Consider the following 23,059-nt stretch of genomic DNA (forward strand, 5'->3'; position numbering starts at 1 on the left):
TTTAACAAAAAACAGGTTGAAACACACAACTCTAGATTTTTTGGAGTCTGCAGACTTGACTACTCCAGGACACGACTGAGCAACTGAACTGAACTGAACTGAGAGCTAGATTATGTTCAAGTGTAAATTTTCAGTGAAATAGAAAACAGATGATTTTAGAAAATAGAGTTTATTTTAGAAAACAGAGCTTATTCTGGTTGTACTTTTTTATTCATTATAAGAATAAGTTATATATAGTTAGATTTACCTATTCTCTATTGAAGGTGGGAGTGTTCTGTTGTGCATATTCCAGAGCCAGTATAGAATGAAATTACTCAGTAATTGCATCAGAGCTTCCCACCTTGGCAGAAATTTCTCAACCACTTCATATATCTATGGCTTTTCTTAGGATAGAACTGACATACATGGACTTTAAAGTCATTAGCATAATTCTCAAAGAGGGAGGGACCTAAAAACTTTTATTGCAGAAATTTTTTTAACATTTTAAGAAATAGAAACAGTAGTATAATGAATCTCCATTCCCAAATTCAACTTCAGTAATTAGCAACATTAAGTCAGTTCTAAGAGGAATTTTTAGCAAAGAACTTGAAAGGCACATATAATTCCCTTTCCTTAATACAGATAGGTGATCTGTTTTAAGAAGAAGAGATATATCAGCCTTAGTGTACCTTATGTAGGTAATCACAACCTATTCATTTTGGTACCTGCAAGGAGAGTAAAAATATATGACACAGAGGAGCAGTGATGGAGTGGGGTGGATTTTCCTGAGACCCAACCAGAACATTAGACCCTGATCATCTTACTTAGAATCTTTAAACAGCCTTGTTTGTCAGTCTCCCTACTACCACTCAGTACTACCTACCTTGCTGCTGTTAGACTGATCTTTTAAAAATGACTTGGTAGGGGAATAGAAGTTCATTACATTTATCTTCTGTTTAAAACCTTTCATACCTATAGAATGGGCTTCCCTGGTGCCTCGGTGGTAAAGAATCTCCTTGGCAATTCAGGAGACACGGGTTCATTCCCTAGGTGGGAAAGATCCCCTGGAGAAGGAAATGGCAATTCACTCCAATATTCTTGCCTGAAAAATCCCATGGACAGAGGCACCTGGCGGGCTACAGTCAAGGGGTTGCAAAAGAGTCAGAAGCAGCTTAGCAACTAAGCATAACAACACCCTTCGAAGTCCCAAACCTTAGATCTTTATTCGTAATCTCGCTCCAGTCTACCTTTCTAGCTTTCTCTCCTATTATCTCTTCACTGCCATATTTAGTTTCATATTCTTAGACTAACCAATCCATTTTAAGACTTATATTCACTTTTCAAGATCCAATTTAAATTTCATCAGGTGGATGAGACCTTTTTAACTACCCAGGAAAAAATGATAGTTCCTTTGTTTGTATGTATGTGTTTTGCCACTTAACTGAGTTTATTTATTAAAGTTTGCCCTTTATAAGATAGTGATATTCTCCAAATCTGAGGTCATAGCTTTCTTTTCTTGGTATCCTAACACTTCTTTGGTGCCCACAGCAGTGATACCTACTATGAGTTGAATTGAATGTTCATACTGTTAGAATCTTAGCATCTAACTCCAACACAGGTTCTCTCCAGATAAGAGTTCATTAAAGTTTGTTTGTTTGTTTTAAATTTAATTTTGTAGATTAAATTTTTTTTCCCTTCCCTCACTGGGGACTTTTACTGAAATGTCTATAGAGAACCTGAGTTCCTAGGCTTTCCTTAAGGGGGAGTATATTTGGTAAATGAATATAGAGTATCCATCTTCATCAATCATCTAATAAAGGTAAGTAAAATCTACTTTCAGTATACTTAGTTTTTTGCTGTTGTTGAACAATGTGGTTTTACGGAACTGTAAAGCAAAATACAGTGGAGTAGATTTGTGCCTTATTTGTGCTTATAATAGCCTTGACCAATTTTTGATATATTTCAGCTCATGGAATGCTGTGTAAATGCCCTGGTGACATCCTTTAAAGAGACTATCTTAGCAGAGTGCCAAGGCATGATCAAGCGAAATGAAACTGAAAGTAGGTAAAACACTACATGAAGTTATCATACTCTTTTAATAGGATATCTTTGAAGCACATCACTTTAAATATATTACAGTTAGGTCATTCTTTTATACATAGGTACTTTCATTATGGCAAACTGTGTAAAGAAAAGGATCAAAATATTTAGCATAGTTAGAAATGCTGTAAAGAAGATTATGAACTTGTATTTTAAGCATTTTTTTCTCCTTGGGTATCAGTATGTTTGTATGTGCTCATGTACATTTCAGTTTGTTCTCAAAAGTAAGACTCTGCTTTTAAAGGCTAATTTAAATGATAAATGTACAGTATAGGATAGAACTAGGTAATTTGACTTTGTGTGGAACTGTATGACAAATATTTTTAGAAAGCAATAAAACTCCCTGTGTTCATAATCTTGATCCTTCTCCCCCATAAACTTATATTTGAGGAAGTAGAAAGTACATTAATACCAAAAGAAATACATACCAAAAAGAAGAATTACCCATATCCTTACTGCTCAGAGACAACCACTTTTAACATTTTGATGTATTGCTCTCTAGATTTCATGTTATAAAATTGCAAGGTCCTGTTTAATCTCTAGTTGCATTTCAAGTATATATTTCAGTTCACTTAAATCTATACATTCTTCAGAAGTATTTTTGTAGTAAAAGCAAGTTTCTCACTTGGTACAAATGAAATATTTGAATTTCTGTATGCCAAACTAAGTAGAGTCCACTGATCCAAGGTGGGGGTTAACAGGAGAAAGTTTTATAAACTGAAAAATTCTTTATGAATACAGTTTTATATTATCTTATTACTCTGAATAATCTGAGGACATGATTATTTTACCCCTTGATGTTGGTTTCTTAGAATAGATATTTTCCATTGTATTGAAAGTCAGATGACTCACCTTTTAAGAGGAGTTGGGTTTTACAGTATGTGATCACTTTATTTAGAGTTTCTTTTAAAAATAATTTGTGTCAGACTGAGAAGGTAGGTCAGGCAGTTATAGTATTATGCTTATGCTTATTATAACAATTCCTAAACTAATTGTACTTGCAGAATACTGTTAAAGCTGTCAACTTCCAACTAATATTTCCCCACACTCTTATTATCATAGGCATTCTAGATCCATGATACAAATCAAAGACAAAATCTATTCTGATGGATGAAATGATTACATGAGTATGTCCTATCCTTTCAGAATTACATTTAATGTTTTCATTGATGGACAAAGTTCCTAATGGGATAGAACCAATGTTAAAAGACTTGGAGGAGCATATCATCAGTGCGGGCCTGGCAGATATGGTAGCAGCTGCTGAAACTATTACTACTGTAAGTTTTTTCCTCAATGACAATAATAGGTGTATATCAAGGTTATTTTGTAAATGCAGAATCAGGTATTTAAACTAGTAATTGATGGTAAAACAGTGATGTTGGAACACCTTTCCTAAGAAAAAAAATATTTCAGAAAATTTTCCAAATTTTAAAGCTATAATGGTTTATTAAAATTATGTTTATATTTTCTTATTTTCTTTATTTTTTAGGACTCTGAGAAGTATGTTGAGCAGTTACTTACACTATTTAATAGATTCAGTAAACTTGTCAAAGAAGCTTTTCAAGATGACCCACGATTTCTTACTGCAAGAGACAAGGTAATATTGCTGTATGTTAAACTGTTATCTTAATTGTAGTAAGAAACTTTCAGCATCATGCTATTAAACTATAAAGTAAAAAACCTAGCAACTCTTATTTTTCAACAGTGGAGGGCAACCATATTACATATGATTTCTTAAATGCTTTTGTAAGGATTGGGTATGGTTGTGAACCAGAATTTAGCTAGAAATTAGCTCTCTTCCTCATTTTTTCAAGAATGTTTTCCTCTTTAGAATATTACTGATTATTGAAATCCTACTCGTCCTTTCTTAAGACTCAGCTCAGAGTATACTTCTCTTGGAATTTCCCTGATGCTCTGCCTCCCCCCACATCCTGTCCCAAGCAGAGTTGATTTCTTTGTCCTACTTCCTTTCCTACGGCTCTTAGAAGAGTTATATCACATTTATCCCTGTTTTCCATACCTTATTTCCCATCATCATAGTCTAGGATAATGATAAGGAAACATAATATTATCCTTAAAGTTGTATCTTTTTAAATGTCATAAACCTATCACTAGAAATTACCGTTAATTTTTCCACTCTTAAACTACCTTTCCTTACTTCCTAAGTGAAATATTTTTCTAGACTCTAAAAAGACAATCAGCTTTCTTCAGTAGCTTTTTAAAAATTACTATGTTTAGATAGATAAATGGATAGAAAGGTACATAGGTAAATAAAATATGAAAGGGATTTAAGGGAGTGTGGAGGTAATAAGATGGTTTGAAATATTAAATTGAATGACTTGCAAAAGCTTTATTTATTTATTTTAATTTTTATTTTTACTTTATTTTGCTTTACAATACTGTATTGGTTTTGCCATACATTGACATGAATCAGCCACGGGTGTACATGAGTTCCCAATCCTGAACCCCCCTCCTACCCCCTATCATCTCTCTGGATCATCCCGGTGCACCAGCCCCAAGCATCCTGTATCCTGTATCGAACATAGACTGACAATTCGTTTCTTACCTGATAGTATACATGTTTCAATGCCATTCTCCCATATCATCCCACCCTCACCCTCTCCTACAAAGGCTTTATTGAGGTGACATTCAGATTAAGATTGAAGTTGATTAAGAAATAAGTCACCTGGTTGTCTGAAATAATGCTTTAGCCAGAAGGGACAGCACTTGTAAAGACTCTAAGGCAAGACTATGCCTGTCATATTCCAGAACCAGAGAAGAAAGAAATCATTGTGGCCAGAGTGAATTGAGTGAGGGGGAGAATAGTAAGAAATCAGAAATGAGTAGTCAGGGATAACAGGAGACCAAATCATCATAAGACTGTGAGAGCCATGGTAAGGAGTTTTATTTCTACTCTTGAGTAGTGTAGAAACTCATAGAAAGATCTTAAACTAAATGACAGGATCTGACTTAACATTTTATCAGAATCACCTGTCTTGCTACAAAAAGAATAGGCTGAAGGAGGAAGCAAGAATATGGGTTAAGAACCAGTTTAAGTAATTCAGTTAAGTAATGATGGAAGTGCAGCCCAGAAGGATAGTAGGTGGAGGTAGTCAAAAGTTGTTGGATTTTTAATGTGTTGTGAAAATAGAGTATACAGGACTTGATACTGGAATCAGATGTGGAATGTGAGCAAAAGAGATCAGTCAAGGATGACACTCAGAGTTTTCTGATCAGTTAAAAGTATATGCTTGCTGAGGTGAGGGAAGATGAAGACTTTGAAAGAAGCAGGTTTCAGGGAGATGGTTAGAGACTAGAAACTCTGTTCTGGACAAAGTTCACTTTGAAATGTTTATTAAAGTTGCCATCCATATGGCAACATCAGATCTGGAGCTTAATGGAGGGGGTGGGCCTGCAAAAATAAATTTAGGACCTTCAGCATATAGATGATTTTTAAAGCTCTGACACTGGCTATATATAGCCTTCAAATTAAGAGTGAGGGTAGCAAAGAGAAAAAACCCAAGGATTGACCTGGGGCATTCTAAAGTTAGTTATTGGAAAACCAGGAGCCATCTTTCCTGAGGAGAGAGGAGAATGCTATGCTAGAAAACAAGTGGGAAACACTCTTTGCAGGAGGAGGGCATGGTTTACTGTTTTCAAATCTTGCTGACTGGTCAGGTAAGATAAGGATCGAACCAACTGTGGTCTACATGGAGGTTGTGAATGACTTTGACAAGAATGATTGATTGGAGTAGAAGTGTTGAAAGCCTGATTAAAACAGTTTCAAATAAGAATGGTAGTAGTGAAATTAATGACAGTGAGTTAGATAATTCTTCTAGAAGTTTAGCTTAATGAGAGACAGAGAAATATGGGGCAGTAGCTGAAGGTGGACAAAGCCAAGAGAGAATCTTTAAGATTTAAAATAATATATATGCATACTGAGGCTATAAAAATAATGGAGAAAGGGAAAATTGATGATGCTGGAGAAAGAGGAGGGAATTCTGATTACTTTGGTTTTCTCAGTGAAATAGGAGGTCATATCATCAGCTGAGAATATACATGAGGGAGGAAATACTGGATATTTGAAGGAAAAGGAGGTGATATGAAAATATTTTCTAGGAGACTGTGTAGACAAGAGAAAATGTTATGGTTATCAGGCCACATTAAGACCTCACTTGAGAATAATGATAATCATAACATGACAAGAGCATGTTGAAATCATTAACTTGAAAAATTCCATCAGGCCAGATACATCATTAAAAAAAAGCTAATTTGTATTTTTTAGAATTACAATAATTCCTCTAACTGTATTTTAAGTATTAAAAATAATGTTCATATCTTATTTTATATTATTTGCAGGCATATAAAGCAGTTGTTAATGATGCTACCATATTTAAACTTGAATTACCTTTGAAGCAGAAGGGGTAAGTGTTTTAAATCCTGTTTATAATTCTTGCATTTTACAGAATGTGTTATATGTTATTGGATATGCATATGCAAAGTGCCCTATTTCCCTAACCCTATGAGCTTTATTTTTTGTTTTTTTTAACTGTTATGATTTTGCTGCCTTTGATTATTAAAAATTCTCTTTATTTTAAATTTTATATTATCTCCTCTTGTGACCAAAGAATGTTGACTTTATTTTTTTAAGTTAAAAAAAAACTTTTGTTCTTTCAGATTCTTTGCTTGTTTTTTCTTCCTCATTATTCACCAGTTACTTTATAACCTACAAAAGCATAGAATAGGACTCTCTTCACCATGATGATTAAAAAAAGAGAAATTGGAACTAGTCCAGTGGCTAAGCCTCCACACTTCCAATGCAGGAGACTCAGGTTTGATCCCCTAGTTAGGGAGCTAGATCCCACATGCTGAAACTGAGAGTTCACATGCCACAACTAAAGACTCTGCATGCTGTGACTAAGACCTGGCACATCCAAATAAATAAATAAATTTTTTCCAATGGGATATAAATTTTAATGTAAATGTTACTATTTTTTTAAACTCATTGTTGGTGAGTTCTCATCTCAAGTAAGACTACTGTTATAAAAAATCTGAAAATGAAAATGTAATGATAATTAATCTGAGCTAGTTATAGTATCTTTAGTACTAAGTAGCACTAAAAGTTAATTGGAAAAATGATCTTTTGTAATTTTTAATAAACTATACATAACTTTAAAATACTTGAAAATAGGGCTTTGTTTTTTGTTTTGTTTAAATCATTTTCATTTTGTCTTTTTTGTACCATATAAGTTATATAAGTACTAGTACAGTGGAAGACACCTGGGTCATACACTTTTATAGTAACTAGCATTGTTTAGAAGGGCATTTGTTGTGTTCTCTTTATAAATATGAAACATATAACTCTGCATCTTGGAGATTTCTTCATATAAACACGTAAAGGTCTTCCTTATTCTCCCATTTCCACCTTTTTTCAATGAAAATATTCAGACTTAAGAGTAAAGTCTCCTCTGTTGCTTTATTAAATAATGTATCTCCCTGTATATCCATCAGTTAACTTTTTAAGTGATTTCAAAAGAAGTTGCAAACATCAGTAACCATTACTCCCTAAACATTTTATCATGCAGTCATTAATTGAATATTATGTTTGTTTTGAGATAAAATTGACCTACAGTCATATCCATAAATCTTATGTTTTTAATTTTATGAGATCTGACAAATGCCTACATCCCTATTAAAATAAACATTATTTTCATCATCCTTGAGAGTTACTTCATGTCCATTCCCAATCAGTCCCACCCCTATCCCCACCTTCTTCCAGAAAACTATTGTTCTGATTATTTCAACATAGATTAGGTTTGCCTGATCTAGGCCTACATAGAAATTGAATTCATAAAATAGTGTATTATTGTGTAAAACTTTTTTCAACTCAGCATGGTGTTTTTAAGATTTATCCATGTTCTTGTATGTCACGGTGGTTTGTTTCCCAAAGTGATTGTACTATTTCACACTCCCACTAGCATATGATTTTTCATGTATTTCCCACCAGTTTTTCATGTATTTTTTTGGTATTATATTTTTTGAGAATGAGGATTAAATGGTGTTCTCATACATCCAGAATGACTGGATGTATGTTCCGTTATCTCAGTATAGTTTTGTTTTGTTTTATTAACTGCGTTGGGTCTTAGTTGAGGCCTGCGGAACCGTGTGTTGCAGCACACAGACTCCAGTTGTGTGTGGGCTGCAGAGCACACAGCCTTCAGTAGTTGCGGCCGTGGGCTTAGGTGCTCCAAGGCTTGTGGGACCTTCGTTCCCTGACCAAGGATCAAACCCAGGTCCCCTGCATCGCAAGGCAGATTCTTGATAACTGGACCACCAGGGAAGTCCCCTAGTATATTTTTGATTCCCATTTCCCTCATGGCTATTGATATTGAATGGCCTTTCATGTATTTTTTGGGTATTCTTACATTTTTCTTTATATAAAGTGTTCAGATTTTTTGCCTGTTTATTAGTGAGCTATGAGTTCTTATATATTCTGTATATCGGTCCTTTGTTATATGTGTGCTTTTCTTTTGTGGATTTTGCTATGTTTTATCTAGGAAACCTCTGTCTACATCTGCCACTAGGACAAGAAGATAATCTTCTGTTTTCTTTTAGAAGCTTTGTAATTTGTAGCTTTCACATTTAAGTCTAAGAGCCACCTTAAATTGATACTTGTGTATAGTGTAAGTTAGGGGTTAAATTTCATTTTTTTCTTTTCTGTATGGTGGCCAGTGGTTTCATCACCATTTATTGGAAATACTTTCCATTCCCCACTGCGTTGTTTTGGTGCCTTTTATGAAGAATCAAGTGACTTAAAAATATGTATGTTTTTCTAGACTTTCTATTCTATTCCAGTGAATTAAATGAATATCCTTAGGCCATTTCAAATAGTTATGATTAATAAAGTTCTGCAAAAAGTCTAAGTCAGCTGGTGTAACTTTGTTCTTTTTTTTCCTTGAGTGCTTTTGATACTCTAGTATTTTGCTAGTATATAGAAATATGGTTTTTTTTATAAATTGGTCTTTTATTGTTACCTTGTTAAAGTTATTAGTTCTAGTAGTTCTTTTATAGATTTCCTAAAATTTTCTATGTAAAAAATCATGTAATCTCTGAATAAAAGAGTTATTTCTTTTTATGGTTTGACCCACTGGATAGGATCATAAGTACAGTGTTGAATAGAAATAGTGAGAATGGGCGTCCTTACCTTTTTCGGCAAGCTTTGAGGAAAAGCCTTAATAGTTTGTCTCTAAGTACAAAGTTAGGTAAGGATTTTTCATAGGGTTGCTTTTTATTCGTAATTTGCTGGAAAGTTTTGATGATGAATGGGTGTTGATTTGCTATATGCTTCTTCTGTGTCAAATGACCATAAAGTTTTTCTTCCTTATTATTTTTTCTTTTAAGTATTTTTATTTATTTGGCTGTGTCAGGTCTTAGTTGCAGCATGTGAGATCTTTCATTGCAGTGTGTGGGCTCAGTAGTTGCAGCACATAGGCATGTGGGATCTTAGATCCCCAACCAGGGGTCGAACCGGAGTCCCCTGCATTGGAAGGTAGATCTTAACCACTGGACTGCTGGGGAAGTCTCTTTCCTTACTCTTTTGATGTGGTGACATACATTGATGAGTGTTGGATTGCTGAGGATTGTTGAAGAGAGATTTATTTAAAGGAATTGGCTTATGTAATTGTGTTGTCTTGTGCTTAGTCGCTCAGTTGTGACCAACTGTTTGCAACGCCATGGACTGCAGCTCACCAGGCTCCTGTGTCAGTGGAGATTCTCCAGGCAAAAATACCGGAGTGGGTTGCCTTGCCCTCCTCCAAGGCATCTTCCCAACCCAAGGATCAAACCCAGTTCTCCCACATTGCAGGCAGATTCTTTACCATTCGAACCACCAGGGAAGCCCCTCATTACTGTGTAATTGTAAAAGTAGAGTATTAGTTGCTCAGTCGTGTCCGACTCTGAGACCCCATGGACTGTAGCCCACCAGGCTACTCCATCCACGGGATCTTCCAGGCAAGAATACTGGAGTGGGTCACCATTTCCTTCTCCAGGGGATCTTCCTGACCCAGGGATTGAGCCCCAGTTTTCTGCCTTGTGGGCAGACTCTGTATCATCTGGTAGTTGTAGGAGTTGGCAAATCTGAAGTTTGTCAGGCAGGCTAGCAGGTTGGAAATTCTTGGGCAGGAGTTGATTCTACATTTGGGACAGAATTTCTTCTTAGAAAGAAACCTCAATTCTGCTTTTTTTTTAATTTATATATATATATGAATATAGTTGATTTACAACGTGTTAGTTTCAGATGTACAGCAACTGATTAACTTATATGTATATATATATACCGCACAATTGGACTCATCTCACATGCTAGTAAAGTAATGCTCAAAATTCTCCAAGCCAGGCTTCTCCAAGCCAGCAATATGTGAACCGTGAACTTCCAGATGTTCAAGCTGATTTTAGAAAAGGCAGAGGAACCAGAGATCAAATTGCCAACATCCGCTGGATCATTGAAAAAGCAAGAGAGTTCCAGAAAAACATCTATTTCTGCTTTATTGACTATACCAAAGCCTTTGACTGTGTGGATCACAATAAACTGGAAAATCCCGAAAGAGAAAGGAATACCAGACTACCTGACCTGCCTCTCGAGAAACCTGTATGCAGGTGAGGAAGCAACAGTTAGAACTGGACATGGAACAATAGACTGGTTCCAAATAGGAAAAGGAGTACATCAAGGCTGTATATTGTCACCCTGCTTATTTAACTTATATGCAGAGTACATCGTGAGAAACACTGGGCTGGAGGAAGCACAAGGTGGAATCAAGATAGCCAGGAGAAATATCAATAACCTCAGATATGCAGATGACACCACCTTAACGGCAGAAAGTGAAGAAGACCTAAAGAGCCTCTTGAGGAAAGTGAAAGAGGAAAGTGCAAAAGCTGGCTTAAAACTCAACATTCAGAAATCTAAGATCATGGCATCCGGTCCCGTCACTTCATGGCTAATAGATGGGGAAACAGTGGCTGACTTTATTATGGGGGGCTCCAAAATCACTGCAGATGGTAATTGCAGCCATGAAATTAAAAGATGCTTACTCCTTAGAAGGAAAGTTATGACCAACCTAGACAGCATACTAAAAACAGAGACATTACTTTGCCAGCAAAGGTCCATCCAGTCATGGCTCAGGTTTGTCCAGCAGTTATGTATGGATGTGAGTTGGACTATAAAGAAAGCTGAGTGCAGAAGAATTGATGCTTTTGAACTGTAGTGTTGGAGAAGACTCTTGAGAGTCCCTTGTACTGCAGGGAGAGCCAACCAGTCCATTGTAAAGGAGATCAGTCTCAGGTGTTCATTGGAAGGACTGATGCTGAAGCTGAAACTCCAATACTTTGGCCACCTGATGTGAAGAGCTGACTCATCTGAAAAGACCCTGATGCTGCGAAAGATTGAGGGCAGGAGGAGAAGGGGACAACAGAGGATAAGATGGCTGGATGGCATCACCGACTCAATGGACATGGGTTTGGGTGGACTCTGGGAGTTGGTGATGGACAGGGAGGCCTGGTGTGCTGCAGTTCATGGGGTCACAGAGTTGAACACGACTGAGCAACTGAACTGAACTGATATATATATATATATGTATATATATATATATATATCCATTCTTCCTCAGACTTTTTCCCACTTTGCTTATTACAGAATATTGAGTAGAGTTCCTTGTGCTTTAGAGGAGGTCTTTGTTGATTATCTATTTTATATATGCATGTGTGCGTGCTAAGTCATAACCAACTCTTTGCAACCCTATGGACTGTAGCCTGCCAGGCTTCTCTATGCATGGCATACTCCAGGCAAGTGGGTTGCCATTTCCTCCTCTAGACAATCTTCCTGACTCGGATCAAATCCACATCTCTTATGTCTCTTGCATTGGCTGACGGGTTCTTTACCACTGCCACCACCTGGGAAGCCCCATTTTATATAGAGTACTGTGTATATGTTTGTTTGTTCTATAATTTTGTCTGGTTATTTTTGGCTCTGCTGGGTCTTCGTTGCTGTGTGGGCTTTTCTCTAGTTGCAGTGAGCGCAAGCTACTCTAGTTGCGGTACATGGGCTTCTCATTGCAGTGGCTTCTCTTGTGGGAGGACGGGCTCTAGAGCGTGTGGGCTCACTAGTTGCAGCACGTGGGCTCAGTAGTTGTGGCTCTCTGGCTCTAGAGCACATGCTGAGTAGTGGTCTTGCATGTGCTTAGTTGTTCCATGGCATGTGTGATCTTACCAGACCACGAATCAAACCCATGTCTCCTGCTTTGGCAGGTGGATTCTTTACACCTGAGCCACTAGGGAAGCCTAGTAGTGTATATATGTTAATCCTAAACTCCTGACTTATGCTTCCCCACCCACTTTTCCCCATTCATAACTGTGTTTGTTTTCAAACTATGATTCTGTTTCTGCTTTGTGAATAAGTTCATTTGTATCAATTTTTTTTTTTTTCAGATTTTACTTGTAAGTGGAATCATCTGATATTTGTCTTTCTCTGACTTGCTTCACTTATATGATAGGTTCTAGGTACATCCATGCTGCTGCAAATGGTGTTATTTTGTTCTTTTTATGGTTACATAATATTCCATTGTATACATGTACCACATCTTATTTATCCATTTCTCTGTCAGTTCAGTCACTCTGTCATGTCGGACTCTTTGCGACCCCACGGGCTGCAGCACGCCAGGCCTCCCTGTCGTTCACCAACTCCCAGAGCCTACTCAGGCTCATGTCTGTCGAGTCGGTGATGCCATCCAACCCCTCGTCCTCAGTCATCCCCTTCTCTTCCTGCCCTCAATCTTTCCCAGCATCAGGGTCTTTTCAGATGAGTCAGCTCTTCACATCAGGTGGCCAAAGTATTGAAGTTTCAGCTTCAACATCAGTCCTTCCAATGAATATTCAGGACTGATTTCCTTTAGGATGGACTGGGTTGGATCTCCTTGCAGTCCATTTCTCTGTCAATGGGCATTTACTTAGGTTCCTTTCATGTCCTAGCTATTGTAAATAATGCTGCAGTGAACGTTGGGTTGCTTGTATCTGAGACCAGCTCAACAAGCAGGGTTTCCGAAAGCGCGATACAGTGAGAGAATGAGAAACAAGACTCAAGAATTTAGAGAAAAGCGAGGATCAGGGGACCAACACCGCTCCAAGGTGAAGGTGCGGAAACTGAATCCAAGCCAGCTTGATTATACTTTCAACCGTGAATGAAAGAATAAGCGGGGAGTTAAACTATAACTCATGTGGCCTTCAGGGCCAAAGAACAAAATGATCATTAACCATTGAGTAATTAGGAAACAGTAATCAATAACAAATCAGTAGCTAACACTAATATTCTTATCTATAGATTTTCCACCAGATACATTAAACATGTGACTCTGAGATGCCACTGAGAAACAGCCTGGGGTCCATTTTCCAACCCCAGGATCATATCTTGTTTTCAAGATTATGAACTATTCCCTCTGGGCTTGTTGCCTTATAGCATCCAGTTTATCAATAATTATAAATTTCTTTTGCGGCCCTTAATGGGGCCTGCTTTTCTTTTATTCTTCCTGTCTCCTACAGTATCTTTTTGAATTCTGTTTTTTTCTGGATATATGCCCAGGAGTGGGATTGCTGGATCATATACTAGTTTTATTTTTAGTTTTTTAAGGACCGTCCATAACAGTTGTACCAACTTACATTCTCACCAACAGTTTAGGAGGGTTCTCCACACCCTCTCCAGTATTTATTGTTTATAGACTTTTTAGACATTAAAAAAAATCATTTTACTTATTTATTTGCTGTGCTGGATCTTTGTTGCTGCACATGCTTTCCTCTAGTTGCAGCAAGCAGGGGCTGGTCTCTAGTTGTGGTGCACCGGCTTCTCACTGTGGTGGCTTCTCTTGTTGCAGAGCATGAACTCTAGGGCAGCTTGTGGGTTCAGTAGTTGCGGCTTCCAGGCTCTAGGGCACAGGCTCAAGAGTTGTGGCCCATGGGCTTAGTTGCTCCATGGGATGTGGGATCTTCCCAGATCAGGGGTTGAATCCCTGTCTCCTACAGTGGCAGACAGAGTCTTTACCACTGAGCCACCAGAGAAGCCCTATTTGTAGGCTTTTTGATGCTAACCATTCTGACTGGTGCTGTGATACCTCATTATATTTCGATTTGCATTTCTCTAATAGCCATATCAAGCATCTTTTCGTGTGTTTTTTGGCTATCTGTTGTTTTTCGAGAAGTGTCTGTTTAGATCTTCTGCCACTGTTTGGGCTTCCTTGGTGGCTCAGACAGTAAAGAACCTGCCTGAAGTGCAAGAGACTCAAGTTCGATACCTGGATCAGGAGGATCCTTTGGAAAAGGGAATGGCTGCCCACTCCAGTATTCTTGCCTATGAAATCCCATGGACAGAAGAGCCTGGTGGGCTACAGTCAGTCCATAGGGTCACAAAGAGCTGGACACGAATAAATGACTTTCATTTCACTTCAGTTCACTTTACTCTTTGGCTTCCCAGGTGGTGCTAGAGGTGAAGAACCCGTCTGCCAATATAGGAAACATAAGAAACGTGGGTTTGATCCCTGAGTTGGGAAGATCCCATGGAGAGGGCACGGCAACCCGCTCCATTTTTCTTGCCTGGAGAATCCCATGCACAGAAGAGCCTGGTGGGCTATAGTCCATAGGGTCACAAAGAGTCGGACACAACTGAAGCAACTTAGTACACATGCATGCCCATCATTTGATTAGGTTGTTTGTTGTTTTGATATTGAGCCGCATGAGCTATCTGTATATTTTGGAGATTAGTCCTTTGTCAGTCACTTCATTTGCAAATATTTTCTCCCATTTTGTAGGTTGTCTTCATTTTGTTTATAGTTTCCTTTGCTATGCAAAAGCTTTTAAGTTTAATTAGGCCCCCTTTTTTTTTTCCCCACGATTCTATGGGGTAGATCCAGAAAGATCTTACTGCAGTTTATGTGGTTCTGCCTGTGTTTACGAGTTTTATAGTGTGCAGTCTTACATTTAGGTCTTTAATCCATTTGAGTTTATTTTTGTGTATAATGTTAGGAAGTATTCTAATTTCATTCTTTTGCATGTAGCTGTCCAGTTTTTCTGGCATCATTTATTGAAGAGACTGTCTTTTCTCCATTGTATATTCTTGCCTCCTGTGTCATAGATTAATCAACCATAGATGCATAGATATATTTCTAGGCTTTCTACCCTGTTCCATTGATACATATTTTGGTGTGTGTGTTTTTTTTTAATAGCAATATCATGCCAGTACAATATTGTTTGATGACTGAACTTTGTAGTATGGTCCAAAGTTAGCAGGAAGCCTGATTCCTTCAGCTCCACTTTTCTTCCTCAGGAAACATTGAATTTTTTTAAGGAAACATTTAACCAAGGTTGAATTCTTGGCATAAATTCTACTTGGTGATGTTGTATTAATTCTTTTTGTATATTCCTGGATTTAATTTGCTTATGTTCTGTTAAATATTTTTGTCTATTTGGGGGAATGATTTACCTCTTTCTGGCCTTTGTGCCTTGAATAATTTTCATTTTTGTGATATCTTTATTGTTTTCTGATTTTAGGATTATGTTGGCCTCATAAAAAGGATTGAAGTTATTCTTTCCTTTTGTATGATTTTAAAAGAAATAGGTTGTTATTACTTCTTCCTTAAATGTTTGGTAGAATTCATTGGTAAAACCATTTGGGCTGATAGTTTTCTCTGTGGCAGATACTGACTACAAGTTCAATTTCTTTAATAGATACAGGGCTCTTCAAATTTTTAAATTTAATCTCATTTTAGTTTTGGTTGTGCTTTTTAAGGCATATTTTTTTCTCAGTTGTCAAAATAATATACACAAAGTTGGAAGTTTCATTATCTTTTTCTCTTTGAAAATATATTAAAACTTTTTTTATAGAACTATTTGAGAGTAAGTTGTTCATTATTCCAAGTACAGTTGTGTATATTTTCTACAAATATAATCCCAATACAGCTATCAAAATAATTAAAATTGACTTTGATGCATAATAACCATCTACTCAGATCACTAAGCTTAGTGACCATATTGTATTCTTTGTAGCAGAAGGATCCAGTACACAATTGTGTTTCACATTCAGTTGTTGTATTTCAATGGACATGAGTTTGAGTGAACTCTGGGAGTTGGTGATGGATAGGGAGCCCTGGTGTTCTGCAATTCATGGGGTCGCAAAGAGTTGGACACAACTGAGTGACTGAACTCAACTGAACTCACCTTTTCCTTTGGTCTGGAACCATCTCTCCTTTGACTCTTGTTACCTTAACATTTTTGAAGTTTACAGTCCAGGTTTTTTGTGGGATGTTCGTTAGTTTGAGTTAATCTGATGGGTTGGGTTTTTTTGTGTTTTTTTTTTTTTTTTTTTTTTTTAAGAATCAGGTTTGCATCTTTGGCAGAAGTGAAAGTCTATTATTCTTACTGCATTTTTTGTTTTTGTTTTGGCCATGCCACATGGCTTATGGAATCCTAGTTCCTCAACCAGGAATTGACCCTTGTCAGTGAAAGAGTGGAGTCCTAACCACTGGACCACCAGGGAATTCCCTTACTGAATCTTATCTAAACAACGGTGCATGATTTTGATTTATTGCAGTATCAATTTTATTTAGTTTGGTCACCTGATTAAGTTGGTGCATGCCACACTTCTCCACTCAGTTATTTCCTTTTCTTTTTGTAATTAGGTATTTGTTGACAAGTACTTTACAACTATGTAAAGATTCCATCAGTTCAGTTCAGTTCCGTTCAATCACTCAGTTGTGTCCGACTGTTTGTGACCCCATGGATTGTAGCACGCCAGGCTTCCTGTCCATCAGCAACTCCCGGAGCTTGCTCAAACTCATGTCCATTGAGTCGGTGATGCCATCCAAACATCTCATGCTCTGTCATCCCCTTCTCCTCCTGCCTTCAATCTTTCCCAGCTTCAGGGTCTTTTCAAATGAGTCAGTTCATCACATCAGGTGGCCAAAGTGTTTGAGCTTCAGCTTCCGCATCAGTACTTCCAATGAATATTCAGAACTGATTTCCTTTAGATCCCATCATTGCTTGTTAAATTTTCAGTTTGTACATTGATTTATCATCTCAGTATGGATTCAGTTTACTATTACTATATTTATTCAGTGGGTTCTCTGTTTTTTTTGAGGCAGGGTGCTGTGCCACATGGCTTACAGGATCTCAGTTTTCAGGCCATGGTAGTTAAAACCCTGAATCCTAACCACTAGACCACCAAGGAACTCTCATTTTGTTGTTGTTATTGTTCAGTTGCTAAGTTCTGTCAACTCTCTACAACTCTGTGGACTGAAGGATGCCAGGTTCCTCTGTCCTCCACTATCTGCCAGAATTTGCTCAAATTCATGTCCATTGAGTTGGTGATTCAGTCTAACTATTTCATTCTCTGCCACTCTCTTCTCCTTTTGCCTTCAATCATTCCCATCATCAAGGTCTTTTCTAGTGAGTCGGCTCTTCACATCAGGTGGCCAAAGTATTGGGGCTTCAGCTTCAGCCTCAATCCCTCCGATGAATTATTCAGGTTTGATTTTCTTTAGGATTGACTGGTTTGATCTTCTTGTAGTCCAAAGGACTCTCAAGAGTCTTCTCCACACCATAATTCAAAAGCATCAATTCGTCAGTGATCAGCCTTCTTTTTTGTGGTCCAGCTCTCATATCTGTACTTGACTACTGGAAAAACCATAGTCTTGACCATACCGACCTTTGTCAGCAGTAATGTCTCTGCTTTTTAATATGCTGTCTAGATTGGTCATAGCTTTACTCCCAGGCAGCAAGTGTCTTTTAATTCGTGGCTAGAGTCAGTGTCCGCAGTGATTTTGGGACCCAAGAAAACAAAATCTGTCACTGCTTCCACTTTTTCTCCATCTATTTGCCATGAAGTGGTGGGACCAGATGCCATGATTTTAATTTTATTCGTGTTGAGTTTCAGGCCAGCATTTTCACTCTCCTCTTTCACCCTCAACAAGAGACTCTTTAATTCCTCTTCTCTTTTTGTTTTTAGAGTGGTATCATCTGCGTATGTGAGGTTGTTGTTATTTCTCCCAGGAGTCTTAATTCCAGCTTGTGATTCATCCAGCCTGACATTTTGCATGATGTACTCTGCATAGAAGTTAAATAAGTAGGGTGACAATATACAGCCTTGCCATTCTCCTGTCCCAGTTTTGAACTAGTCAGTTCTTCCATATCTGGTTCTAACTGTTACTTCTGACCCTTATACAGGTTTCTCAGAAAACAGGTAAGGTGCTCTGATACTCCCATCTCTTTAAGAATTTTCCACAGTTTTTTGAGATCCACACAGTCAAAGGCTTTAGCATAGTCAGTGAATCAGAAGTAGATGTTTTTCTGGAACTCCCATAATTTACTTTTATTTTTTATTTTCATTTTCAGATTATCCTAGGTTTCACAGTGGCAACTGGTTTCTGAGTCCTTTTAACAGTAAATTCTTCCTTCCTTTTTGGCACATGAGGTTTCCAGATTCATTTTGCAGTTTACATTGTCTGGCCACAGGATTAGGCATTTTGACAACTCTGACAAAGTCCTAGTTGATTTTAGTGGATGTTGGTATTTAGAGAGCAAAATCTGGTACTGGGTGTATTCATTGGTATTGTTGCTTCACTGGTCTAGTCCCCTCTCAGTTGGCAAACTAGGGTGGGGATGCACAAAAGCATTTAAAACTATAGTACCTGGCCTTTTTTCTTTGTGGATACATGCCCCACCCTGCTAAGGCTCTGACTCCCCCAGCTGGGCCACCCCCTACATGAATGCCTTCCTCATCCAACTGGAGCCTTAACACTTCCCCTTTTGCCTTCCCTTTGCGTGGACACCCTCCTTTCTTATTTGTTCTCTCGTACTCCATGCCTGGCCACTCCTTCTCATCCATATACCCCTTGTCTGTTGGTTTTTGACACCTGGATGCTACTCCTTTCTAGTGAACGTCTAATTTGCCAAGCTTAGGCTCTGACACCAGAGAAGACAATGGCACCCCGCTCCAGTACTCTTGCCTGGAAAATTCCATGGACAGAGGAGCCTGGTGGGCTATAGTCCATGGGGTTGCAAAGAGTCGGACACTACTGAGCGACTTCACTTTCATGCATTGGAGAAGGAAATGGTAATCCACTCCAGTGTTCTTGCCTGGAGAATCCCAGGGACAGCGGAGCCTAGTGGGCTGCCGTCCATGGGATTGCAAAGAGTCGGACACGACTGAAGCGACTTAACAGCAGCAGCAGCAGCAGGACTTCCAGGTGGTCCATTGATTAAGAATCTGCCTGCCAATGCAGAGAGCGCAGGTTCGATTTCTGGTCCAGGAAGATCTCCACATGCCGTGGGGCAACTAAGCCAATGCAAAACAACTACTGAGCCCACATGCGTTAGAGCCCATGCTCTGCAACAAGAGAAGCCACCACAATGAGATGCCCTCATGCTGCAGCTAGATAGTAGCCTCCACTCCTTGCAATTAGAGAAAGCCTGTGTGCAGCAGCAAAGACCCAGCACAGCCATAAATAATTTTTTTTAAGTAGAAGTAAAATTGATCATTCCTGAGTTTATAAATGGAAGGGGAAAAAAGTTACATCTACTCCATTAGACAAAAAAATTTTGCACATGCATGTTTTATACACATACACAATATAATTATGTTGTTTTGTTATGTTGTGTACTTATAATTTCTGATAATGGTTAAATTTTATATATATACAATCTTTAAATGTTGAATTTAAATTTATTTACATATATAGCTTAGAGAAGTAGGGTAAAGAATAAAAGACTTTCAAGCATAAAATACAATACACTGGTTTTAAAGTTTTGTTGGGAAAGTGAAATAGTGATATAAGTTCATTGTTTAAGGAAAGTTTGTTTATAGTTTTTTTTTTTAATGGATAATGATAGATATATCACTGTGAAATTTAGGTTACATTTTATATGTTTCAAAGAGTAAAGTAACAGTTTTATTTTAACCTATTTTTAATTGATGTTCTGAGTCAGGTCAGTAAAAAGCAGAAGAGGATATTGTGTGACATCTTGCTGATAAATTGAACACTGAGTGCTTTAAAAAAAAAAAGTTTTTAATTGTTAACTTATAAGTATACAAGGCTTCCCTGATAGCTCAGTTGGTAAAGAATCCACCTGCAATGCAGGAGACCCTGGTTCTATTCCTGGTTCAGGAAGATCTGCTGGAGAAGGGATAGGCTACCCACTCCAGTCTTCTTGGGCTTCCTTTGTGGCTCAGCTGGTAAAGAATCTGCCTGCAATGTTGGAGACCTGAGTTTGATCCCTGGGTTGGGAAGATTCCCTGCAGAAGTGAAAGGCTACTCATTCCAGTATTCTGGCCTGAAGAATTCCATGGACTGTATAGTCTGTGGGGTCACAAAAAGTCGGACACGACTGAGCGACTTTTGCTGTGAGTATACAAGGATTTACACAGTTTTCAGTACTATTTTAGCAGCATCTGAATAAAATCTTTTAAAGATTATTGGCAAAGCTGCCTCTAGAATGAGATTAGGAAGCATGTAGCTCACAAAATTCAAGGAGGTCTCTCTCAGTGTTCTGTAAGTGTACTTACAGGAGCCCCAAGAGTGAGTGCCTTCTTGAGCTATGCAACCTCAGTGTAGACTTCCTCACCCTAGTCCCACTGGATTTATAGAACATAACAAATCTGTGAAAAATTGGCTTTAGAAAAAATATTTGCAGATTCAGTCATTTTTAATCACCTGCTTTTAATTTGTTGTTTAGGGTGGGATTAAAAACTCAGCCTGAATCAAAATGCCCTGAGCTGCTTGCCAATTACTGTGACATGTTGCTAAGAAAAACGCCATTAAGCAAAAAGCTAACCTCTGAAGAGATTGAAGCAAAGCTTAAAGAAGTGGTACGTAATTTTTTCTAACTTCAAATTTGTAATTATCTTTGAATTTATGATTACAAATAAAAATAAAATTATTTTGATTATAAAGCTTTCTGTGATAGCATCAGTTTTTCTGTAAAGTATATACCTATAAGCAACTAACATTATGAAATTTTGCCAGTAAAGACATCTTTGGTTATTTTACTGAAAATTTTTACACTATAGCTGTCAGAAAAGGAAATAGGATTTAATTTTTCCCCTTTCTTGATTGTTTTTTAAAAGTCAATTAAATTCTAACTCCTATTAAAGGACAGCAAAAGGAAAGACAGAGCTAGCTGGTGGTGTTTGGACCCCATTTGAGAGACTGGGAGTTTTTCACTTCTTTGTTGTGAGGGCCCAAAATAGATAACCATGGATGAATGAGTGTAGATAAAAAGTTAGTTGCTTTCATATTTGTTTATCTCTGATGTTGTTGTAATATGATATAAGCCAAGGACATCAAAGAGGAACAAATTAGTAAGTGAAGATGTAGAGAAAGTATAGACCAAAAGGCTTAGAAAGGGAATACCCTACCATTTCATGCCAGTCAGAATGGCTGCTATCCAAAAGTCTACAAGCAGTAAATGCTGGAGAGGGTGTGGAGAAAAGGGAACCCTCTTACACTGTTGGTGGGAATGCAAATTAGTACAGCCACTATGGAGAACAGAGTGGAGATTCCTTAAAACACTGGAAATAGAACTGCCTTATGACACAGCAATCCCACTGCTGGGCATACACACCGAGGAAACCAGAATTGAAAGAGACACATGTACCCCAGTGTTCATCGCAGCACTGTTTAGAATAGCCAGGACATGGAAGCAACCTAGATATCCATCAGCAGATGAATGGATAAGAAAGCTGTAGTACATATACACAATGGAGTATTACTCAGCTATTAAAAAGAATACATTTGAATCAGGTCTAATGAAGTGGATGAAACTGGAGCTTATTATACAGAGTGAAGTAAGCCAGAAAGCAAAACACCAGTGCAGTATATTAAGGCATATATATGGAATTTAGAAAGATGGTAATGATAACCCTGTATGCGAGACAGCAAAAGAGACACAGATGTATAGAACAGTGTTTTGGACTCTGTGGGAGAGGGTGAGGGTGGGATGATCTCAGAGAATAACAATGAAACATGTATATTATCATATGTGAAACAGATCACCAGTCCAGGTTTGATGCATGATACAGGGTGCTTAGGGCTGGTGCACTGGGATGACCCAGAGGGATGGGATGGGGAGAGAGGTGGGAGGGGTGTTCAGGATGGGGAATACATGTACACCCATGGCAGATTCGTGTCAATGTATGGCAAAACTAATACAATATTGTAAAGTAAAAAAAAATAAAAAATAAATAGAAAGGGAATACCCTGGTGGTTCAGTGGTTAAGACTTGCCACTTTCACTGTCTAGGCTGAGGTTCAATCTCTGGTCAGGGAACTAAGACCCCCCTGAAGCTGCACAGCACAGCCAAAAAGTGGGGTGGAGTGGTGGTTAGAGGGCAGATTAGTGTCAGAATAAAATGAAGAAGAAACATAGAAGAAAAAAATATAGGGGGGAACCACTGATTTTCATATAAAGTTTTGTCACATTTTATATAAAATCTCAAAAATTGATGTTTCTAGGAACTAAAAGGTTATTTGGTTATAGTCTCAAGTTTGCTAACTTCTTGAAGAAGTATTAAAGTATTCTGTCAGGACTGGTTGTTTTTCAGACATGGGCAATTTAGTAGGCCTCTATCTGTATATGCTTATATAAATCTCTGAATTTTGACAACAAGGGATATAGAAAGGTCCAAGTGAGAGAGGAATGGCTAAGAGTGTATGTATATTGAAAATAACTTTGTTTTCTATACAGCTCTTGGTACTTAAATATGTACAAAACAAAGATGTTTTTATGAGATATCACAAAGCTCATTTGACACGACGTCTTATATTAGACATCTCTGCTGATAGTGAAATTGAAGAGAATATGGTAGAGTGGCTAAGAGTAAGTAAAATTTTTAAAACTATTTGATTTTCTTAAGATAGCATATGGTTCATATGTATTCGTAAGTAATGAATTTT

The 23,059-nt window shown here is 37.7% G+C and overlaps 1 protein-coding gene across 1 annotated transcript in view; it reads left to right on the forward strand.

Moving 5' to 3' along the window:
• The window catches only part of CUL5 (cullin 5), a 128,356-nt gene that overhangs the window by 85,820 nt on the left and 19,477 nt on the right, over positions 1–23,059 (forward strand). Inside the window, exons 8-13 of the mRNA XM_040257920.1 lie at positions 1,946–2,039; positions 3,226–3,356; positions 3,569–3,676; positions 6,439–6,503; positions 20,842–20,974; positions 22,851–22,982. Of these exons, the coding sequence (XP_040113854.1) occupies positions 1,946–2,039; positions 3,226–3,356; positions 3,569–3,676; positions 6,439–6,503; positions 20,842–20,974; positions 22,851–22,982 (663 nt within the window). The remainder of the gene's footprint in view (positions 1–1,945; positions 2,040–3,225; positions 3,357–3,568; positions 3,677–6,438; positions 6,504–20,841; positions 20,975–22,850; positions 22,983–23,059) is intronic.

This window comes from Oryx dammah, unplaced genomic scaffold (assembly GCF_014754425.2).
Source record: "Oryx dammah isolate SB20612 unplaced genomic scaffold, SCBI_Odam_1.1 HiC_scaffold_17, whole genome shotgun sequence".
In the NCBI taxonomy this organism is placed as follows: domain Eukaryota; kingdom Metazoa; phylum Chordata; class Mammalia; order Artiodactyla; family Bovidae; genus Oryx; species Oryx dammah.